The 9405-nt window shown below is 41.4% G+C and overlaps 1 protein-coding gene across 1 annotated transcript; it reads left to right on the top strand.

Moving 5' to 3' along the window:
* Window positions 1-2904: 2904 nt before the first annotated feature.
* On the top strand, window positions 2905-3882 carry LOC115815201 (olfactory receptor 4Q2-like). Its single transcript, XM_030778164.1, has one exon. It carries the CDS (start codon window positions 2911-2913, stop codon window positions 3880-3882), a length of 972 nt encoding a protein of 323 aa, XP_030634024.1. The 5' UTR covers window positions 2905-2910.
* Window positions 3883-9405: the final 5523 nt, after the last annotated feature.

Raw genomic sequence — 9405 nt, 5'->3', positions numbered from 1 at the left:
TCTGCTAAGGACAGCAGTGATGAAGCTGGAGGTCTTCCAAAAGTGATGCTTATAGCAGATCCTATGTATTTCGCGATGCTGGTTTTGGCACATATGTCACATGGAGGTCATCTATTCAAATCACCTCCCATATTAGGTAACGTAGAAAATTTGACCAACGTATTTGAGAATCATAAAATAGTGGTCAAATAAGACCCAAATTAAACCAGCCATGCGCAATCTGGCTATCCTCCACCTTTTGATGATGTAAAGTAACTTACTACAGGCAGCAATGGCACAGCATCATACATGATCCCATAGACCAAGTAGCATAAAGTGGCTTACGAGCTCGAAAACAGACACTTTGCACAAAGGGACAACAGTTTCAAGTTAATGACCTTAGCTTGCTTTGTTATCATTTTCAGTCTTCCAGTCATGAATAAATCACCAACTGTATCAATTTTAATTATCCTGGAGTCCCATGTCTTTGTGCATAGTTCCATATACTGCCAACTTAAGCCATTTTCGCATATGCACTATGGACTACGTCCGCAGAATCAGGCTCGCATTTTGTTCACAGTTGCCCTTTCACACATGTAGCACACAACAGGAGACTGTCAGTGTCAGATGCATTCTCACCACTTGAAATACTCTGTTTGGTTTAGGCAAGGGGTGGCACCTGGGTAGAGCGTGCAGGACGCAGGACATGATGCAAAAAGTATGCTGCAAGAATCGCAGTGCTTTGTTTACAACACATTGAAAATGCCGGACCAGGCTACCGACTTTTGTCTGACGATTTTGGCACCAGCCTTTACCAGGAGAACTTCCCGAATATTGTTGTCTCTCCACTTAGACATTTTTGTTGGCATTTTGCTTGAATGACACTTCTTCTTCACCCTCAGATGTTCGTGCCAGTCACACGTTAGAAATGGCATCAACGCGCCCACTTGCTTGCTGTGCATACTCTGGATTATAATCCGGTTTATTTGCACATGGACTCAATCAAACATACAACGGACTTTGTACTAGGGGGCTGGTAGAATAAACTCTGTTTAAGATCTGAGCCGACTGATTGTGACATTTGCATTCACACATGCAGCTCCTCTGGTCAGAGTCTAGATTATTTTAGGGTTGCAGTGCGTGTGTGAAAGGGGCTTTAGTGTTTAATTCTAACTTAAAGTAGAGCTGTGTGCGGACCTTCCTGCCAGTGATGAAGAGGGATGGAGAAACTTCATTTTTCACAAGGCATTGCATGCAATTTTTGACAGAGTCAAAAAAATAAAGTTAGAATGCAAATAATTTAGGTCCTGCCTAGTCAAAGAACCTGTAAGTGGGGGAGTTGAGAGACAATGCCTCATAGACACTGGACCTAAGAATATGACCATATCTGCCTCCCATTTCCATGAATATTTTGAAGAAAATGCCCACCTGAGAGATGCTAGCTGAGTGAAGCTGACAGCTTCTAATAGTCTTATCATTCCTGCATTAGGATTAATCAAGCAGGCTGATTTGGTCATGTCAGTTGAGACCTGATTATGAATAGGAAGTCAAAGGAGACTAGAGGTGTATCAAGGGACATTTAAGTTAGGGCAGTGAGGTGGCAGAAGGCGAATGCCCACCCCTTGGAGTGAGAAAACAGATAAAGGCTGCTGTTTCCTTATCCCTGGGCAAAAGTAGATATTAGGCATGGGTCAGGCCAACATCAGCGTGCCCCTCGCTGCCTACTGCCCTGATATGTCATGTGTTTGCCACACACTCAGAATCAGACAGTTCTTGCTAAAGTGATAAATGGGAGCTTTTGGTGCATAATCCTGCCCTTACAAGAGTGAGAGAGTTAAGCAAAGGTGATTTGTCCAGATTTGCTAGCCTTTTGAAGGAAAGGAGATGAGGTGCATCTTTCACTGCTAATCTGTGCAGTCTATTCACGGTTAATGAGAAGATGGCAGTTGCAATATCAGAAATGCCAGTGACAGTACTGCGGCGTACCAACAAAAGTTGCTGAGCCCATCAAGCAATGCCATTACAAAGTGTTACCCTCAGTCTATCAAGAGTGCAACAGGCATGTGATGGATTTGGTTGTCCAAAGTTTTCTGAAGCAAGGGTGACACAAGCCATGAGCGATTCTAGCTGGGACCATTAAAAAATAAATAAATAAATAAGGCCAGATACGCAAATTGGTTGGAAAATATAAACGTCAAGAAACTGTTCCCTTTTGTATAGGACGATGTCTGCACGGAGGCGTCATCTAGAGCCATCATCCAGTCTACTTTTTCCATGACAATAAGTCTACCACCCCCTGATGAATATTCATTTGAATAATATGTACTTTAACACAATAATATGCGAGGTATTCTTTGACATAATTTGCATTTGACTTTTGACATCTTGTCAAACAGTAATTATGTCCCAATGGTAAGTGTTTAAAAGCCTAGACAAACAAAAAATCTTCACTTGTTACGCTATGTGAGCAACTGTCATAGGTGTAAGACAACTCATTAAAACTTAAATGTACATGGATGGAAGAAATGTCTTTAGCAATTGCTTATATTTGTGAACATCAAGATTTGTCTTAAATGATTTCTTATTCTATCATTTTTTCATATCTCTGTTTTTAAATATCTGTCCACTTGAATGATTTGCAAGACTTGATGATATATTTAGACAAGCAAATTTAATACTCTGCTGTGTTATTTTACCAGATTGTTTTTTTTATGACCAGTTTGTCATTATTTATTGTTGTTTCAATTTTTAGTGATCCATGTGCTAAAATTTAGGATCATAATTCGAATTAATATTTTTTAAGTTGAAAGCTTAAAGCAGATTTAGCTTGACATAATCAAGCAATGCAAAGCAATCATCATGTGACTAATCTTTAACATCATTCTCTCTTCACATTTGTAGAGAACATTGTGGAAGAACATTATGGAAACCATGATGAACTCTAATAACACAACAACCGTCACTGAATTTATCATTTTGGGATTCCCGGGCCTCTTGCCACAGTATTATGGACTAATGGCCACCTTTTTCTTCTTTATCTACGTAATGATTGCCACAGGAAATATTTTCATTATCCTTTTTGTAGCCTGTGAAAGAAGCCTTCAGAAACCGACCTATTTTATCTTCTGTAACCAGGCAATGTGTGACCTTGCATTTGGAACAGTCACTCTCCCAAAAATCATTGCACGATACTGGAGTGGAGACGTGATCATCTCATTTAACTTGTGCTTTCTACAAATGTTTTTTGTGCACTTCTTAGGGGCCTGCAGTTCATTTTTCATGGCAGTAATGGCGCTGGATCGATTTGTTGCAATAAACTATCCTCTGAGGTATCCTACAATTATTAAAAATTCCACTGTGGCAATACTTTGTGCCTCTTCGTGGATATTCAATATGCTGCAGATGACAGGTATTGTCTTACAAACTATCAGAGCACCGTTCTGTGGTCCAAATATCATAACCCGGTGCTACTGTGATCATGCCTCAATCATCAGTTTGACATGTGGAAATGTATATGAAGTATTACTCCCCGGCCTAATTAATGCAATGTTCATACTTCTTTGCCCCTTATCTTTCATAATATTTTCATACATCTCAATCATTGTTTCAGTCATGAAAATCTCTAGTAGAGAGGGACGATACAAAACCTTCTCGACATGCACCCCACAGCTTTTGATTACTTGCCTGTATTATATGCCTAGATGTTTTGTCTATATAACCAACTGCTTTCCACTTGAATTCAGTATAAATGTTCGTATTGCACTAATTATGTTGTACAGTTTAATCCCTGCTCTCATTAATCCAATGTTATACTGCTTCCGCACAAAGGAAATCAAAGATGTATTAACCAAGAGAATTAATAGCAGACGAGCTAGACTGGACATAAAAGTTGCTTTAGTTTAAACAAATGGGTATGGTCATGCATTTTTTTTAAAAATCGCGATAAGTATAACTGTTAAGAGAACATCACAGACATTTAAAGACTATGAAGATTAATCTCTTGCCATTGAACTCTTAGCTGCTATATTTCCACATGGAACGTAGGGGGAAAGCTACTGAGAAGTAATGAGATGTGGCACACAATATTGAAGTTCATTCTGTTGGCATCGCTATGTTAATCAGTCATTCAGTCTTGTTGCAACATAACCAAAAGCCTTCACTATCACACTTATAATTCATATCTCCCAAGGAGAGAAAACATTAACTCAGTGTAGTTTGTAGTTTGTATCTAATGGTTAATGTACACCTAATGAGCTACATTAACCAGCAGATGAAGGGAACTTTTCTACTGAACAGATCCCTTTGCAAAATTATAAAGCAAATATAACTGTGAACACTAAGCATTTCACAGGCTCTCTTAAATAGAATAAATGGTCATAAACAAAAAAGAAAAAAAAAACAAATCCAGTGATAATAACATTCTAATGTGATAAAAATAGGTTAGATACATCTTAATCTAAATACTCTTAAAAAAATAGTTCTTTCAGTTCTTTGAGTTATTTTTCATTACTTTAAGGAATTTTAAGTAGAATTACATTTCACTGTATAATATACAAATGTGAAATTTTAAAAATTTTGCTCTATGAATAAAAACATTTATTGAAGAATTGTGTCCATATCTTCATCCTTCAGACTAGTGTAATTATAGCATACATCAAAAATCAAAATGGTTTTGCTATCAGCGACCTGTCTGAAAAAAAGAGGGTGTTCAATTTGTCTTAATATCTATTATATATGTAATATTTAAAAAAAGCATACTTCTTTCTTCTCGTGATAAATCTTAGTCTTAGGAATTCATTAAACAGATAAATGTGCTGATTATTTTAAAATGACTGCCTTTTAGGATATTGGATATTACATTCTTAAGGTAATTGAGATTAACAGTTAGGACACAGACACTGGACATATTGTTGACATAGTATTAATGTTATATAGTTACAGATGTTTTGTTAGAGCTTTTCTAATGAATTTGTTGTCAGATATTTCTCAGAAAAAAGCAAGAAATGCTGGTGGAACAGGACTAGTGAGCCAATAAAACTTGGGGATTAAAAAGTCAAAATTCAGAGAAAAATCATTATGATAAGCTGTTCTCATTAACTTCTAGTTAAATCAACCAAAGATCACGTGTTCTTATCCATCAAATTGTCATTGATTGTCATTGAATCTCTTATAACTCCACTTGAACAGTTAGAAGAGAAATGTTTATTCAAATGAACAGGTACACTCTTTTTGTTTATTTTTAAGTTGCCACAGGTTACTGTAAATATTTATAAACTGTGGTACTCTCCAAAGCAGGGACCTTATTCAAAGGTGTGTTCCAGAAAATGCTTGTGTATTTGATGGTCTTTCTTTGTTGTAGGAACCTTATTGTGGATTGGCAGGACATTGGCATCTTCTCCTTGTAGGACTGTTCTGCTCAGGAGCCTCATCAGCCTGGGAAAATGGCAAACACTAGGGTGGATGGCATTGTCCAGTAAGAGTGGCCCACACATAATGACCATTGTGGAGTTTGGAACTCCTCCACCAGTTGATGAAGCAAGTCCATTCTGTCAATGGCAAACACTAGGGTGGAGGGATCTGTGGTGTTCGAGGGATCTGTGGTGTTCCCCACCACAGCAGCCAAAAGCATTGGCGTGACCCTTGACAACCATCTGACCTACTCCAGTCACATCGCGGCAGTCACTCGATCCTGCAGATTCTCCCTCTACAACATCAGGAGAATCTGCCCCCTCCTCACACAACAGGTGACCCAACTCCTGGTCCAAGCGCTTGTCATCTCCCGCCTGGACTACTGCAACATATTACTGGCTGGCTTGCCGACCTGCGCCATCAGGCTGCTCCAGTTCAGAACACCGCTGCACACCTGGTATTCAACCTCCCTAAGCACTCTCATGTCACTCCACTCCTTACTGCGCTCCACTGGCTTCTGGTAGCTGCCCGCATCCAGTTCAAGACACTGGTGCTGGCCTACCAGGCCACAGGAGGCTCCGCCCCATCATACCTTCAGTCCCTGATAACTCCTTATACCCCCACTAGAACCCTCTGTTCTACGACCTCTGGTCAACTGATGGTCCCCTCACTTTGGGAACCTGGCAGCTGTTCCTTCCGACCATGCCTCTTCTCCGCCATTGCCCCGCGGTGGTGGAACTACCTCAATCATGCAGTTAGGACTGCGGAATCTCTTGCCATATTCCGCAAGAAACTGAAAACCCACCGCTTCAGAACCCACCTGTCCCCCACTGCCTAGCCTCCCTTTCTTTACCAAAAAAAAAACAAAAAAAAAAAAAAAACAAAAAAAAAAACCCTTGTCTCGTATCTGTGTTTGTCATTCACTGTCAATGTATTCCAGGGGCGCAATTCGAAGGGTAAATTAACACTTAGTCTTATTGTGATCTCTGCTTATGAGGTAATAGGATCTGACTGATGCACTTATTGTAAGTCGCTTTGGCTTAAAGCGTCTGCCAAATACCAAATTGTCAAAATCTAGCGGATGACATGAATCATGAATGAATGAATTCCTTTACTGTCATTTGCGTAGAGAATAAGCCCTCCCACAGATCCTGGTGCAGTAAGTGTTCTACAAGGGTGGGAGGACTGTCTTCGTCACAGCCTGGGCTGTTTTCAAACTTTTCAATGGCAATATCAAGGTACACCAATCCCTGATTTCCTGTCGGGATGTAATCCTAGCCCTTAGTTCATCCATCTTGTTCACGATAGAGTGGATATCAGCCAGCAAGACATTTGGCAGAGGGGACTGTTTCACCCGAGCCTTTAGCCTAGCATGATGTCCCCCCCGCTTTCCAGTGGCCTTATGTACAAACATTGCATATTCCATCTTTCACACTCACGGTCAGATGTATCAAGAGTGAAATGAATGTGAGAATGTGCAGTACTCCACGCCAACTTCATGTCTGGTGTATGCACATTTCTAATGTTTTTGTCCGCTGGTGACACTTAGAGGCTATGTAGCAAAACTGCTAACATTGGGAATTTGTTTACGAGTCTGTTGGACCACATGTGAAAACAATTACTCCTCAAAATTATTACAGTGTTGACACATGGGCCTTACTGGAAACAGTAACCCATCGAAGTGTATGTAATTAAATAATTGGACATAAAAGCGTGCACAAAAGGATGCAATACATAGCCTAATAACAATGGCAGCCTTGGCCTTATTAGAAGACATTGCCAATGGAAGAATCAGAAGGGAACGGGTATTTAGAGACCACGCCGATTTTTCGGCCCATGACGATGACTGGCTCATCAGCCATTTCAGATTTCTGACAGCTATCCTCTTGGAACTCTATGCTGAGTTGGGTCCGGCTTTGGAGAGAAACACGACGAGGAGGCACACATTACCTGTTCCCTTACAAGTGCTTACCACGCTGGGTTTCTTGGCCACAGGGTCATTCCAGATGGAACTGGCAGACCGGTCAGGACCGTGCCAGTCGTCCTTGAGCCCGCCAAGCCAGCTGTATGGTACAGGATCATCCGCGTGTCAGTCAGGTATATAAAGTTCCCACGTGGTGTGGTTGACCAGGCAAACATCAAAGCACAATATGCAGCGAGAGCCACTTTCCCCAATGTAATCGGAGCGATCAACTGCACACACATTGCTATAAAGGCACCATCAGGGGATGAATCTGCCTATGTTAATAGAAAGCATTTTCATTCAATGAACATGCAAATAATATGTGATGCACAAATGCGACTGACAAATATTGTGGCAAGGTGGCCTGGACCAACCCATGATTCATTTATCCTAATAAACAGCTTGGTTGGGATCAGGGTAGAAGCTGGCAGGGTGCGCGATGGGTGGCTTCTTGGTAAACAATTAAAATCAACTTAAATTGATCATGCATGCAGTTATTTTATATATTGTTCAACTGCCCATCAGGAGACCGTGGTTACCCACTAAAGACATGGCTGCTAACCCCCCTCGCCAACCCCCAGACTGACCAAGAGCGGAGGTACAATGACCTCCATTGCCACATTCGGTCAGTTGTTGAGAGCGCAATCGGCCAGCTAAAAAGTCGGTGGCGCTCCCTGGCATGTCTTGGCATGTGGTGTCTTGCACAATGTGGTGCACAGGCACAGCATACCACTGCTAGAGGTGCCCGATCTACCTGAGGACCCAGACCCTGGACCCATTAATGTTCCACCAAATGCAGAGGCCATTTAGGCTCCTCTACATGTAATTGCAACAATATAAATGGTAAATGAAGACAAATTAATTTTTTCACCAGTTCTTTTAATGATTGGCTTATGTCAGTGAGAACATCTGTTAATTTCTGCAGTTAGTTATTTATTTCCCCGAATGCCCTCACAATCTCTCTTTGGGATTCTAGTACGGCGTTCGTCAGGAGGCAGCCAGTCGGGGGGGCCTCAGCACCTGAAGGATGCGGCGCACTGGCAACACTGGAGACACCTGAGACGCTGGGTTGTTCAGGAGGGACAGACTCAGAGTGCGTGCCACTGGAGTCTCCTGCCGCTGCACCGTCTGACTGAAAATAAAGGAATAACATCAAAACCAAAGCACATATGTTGCAGCCTATTCATTGAAAATAGGAACGCCTATTTGGCATCATTGCATCTTTACGTAAACTTTTATCTGGTAGGTTCTGGGAAAGGCTATTGCATAAAAGTCAGTCTAGTAGTCTATAGGAAGGGTACCCAAATATATGGAAATTATTTTTACCTTCACTGTAATCTTGTACGCATTTAGAGTCTTCCTCACATGCCAGCAATACCCCCATAAGAACAGTTTCTCCGATAATACAGGCAACTCTCCGCTCAAACGGTACGAGTTCCTCGACTCCTGCACCTCCACCCATTCTGCCCACACTTCAGTGGTGGGCAGCAGTCCCCCGCTTTATGTTTATCTTAATGTCGTACCACTTCTTTTTAATTTCATTTACAGTGCGGTTATCCGACCCCACCACATTAATAGTCTCCACCACACTGTCCCACTCCATTATTTTTTCTTTTATTATTAACGCCAGAGGACAGAGTGCCAAATAAAATGCCTTTTCTGGCCTCTACCTCCAACAATAGCACCTCTACCTCACACTCGCTAAAATTTATTTCCTTTGCCGATTTGCCACTTGCTTTCGCCATTCTTCCTGAATTTGAAGAGAGGGGAGCCCAGGCTTATATACTTATTAGCATATTACAATCCGTCTAATTGAGGGAGGAGAGAGGGTAGAGTGTGGTGCTCATGCATGTGCGCTCAATTTCACGTTGATTGAGATGTACAAAGAAAAGGGGCGTGGAAACCCGCAGCTTTCCAGCTTCGTGCATATGCTATGTTTTATTATGAATTCTACGCAAGGTTTTGTACACGAGGCCCCTGGTCCCCACCTCTATCAGGCTTTCTTCCAGCTGCATTCTCATTTTGCAAATGGTGGTGCTGAGCCATATCAGCTT

This window comes from Chanos chanos, chromosome 6 (assembly GCF_902362185.1).
Source record: "Chanos chanos chromosome 6, fChaCha1.1, whole genome shotgun sequence".
Classification (NCBI taxonomy): Eukaryota; Metazoa; Chordata; class Actinopteri; order Gonorynchiformes; family Chanidae; genus Chanos; species Chanos chanos.
This window is presented reverse-complemented; position numbering and strand designations above follow the sequence as displayed.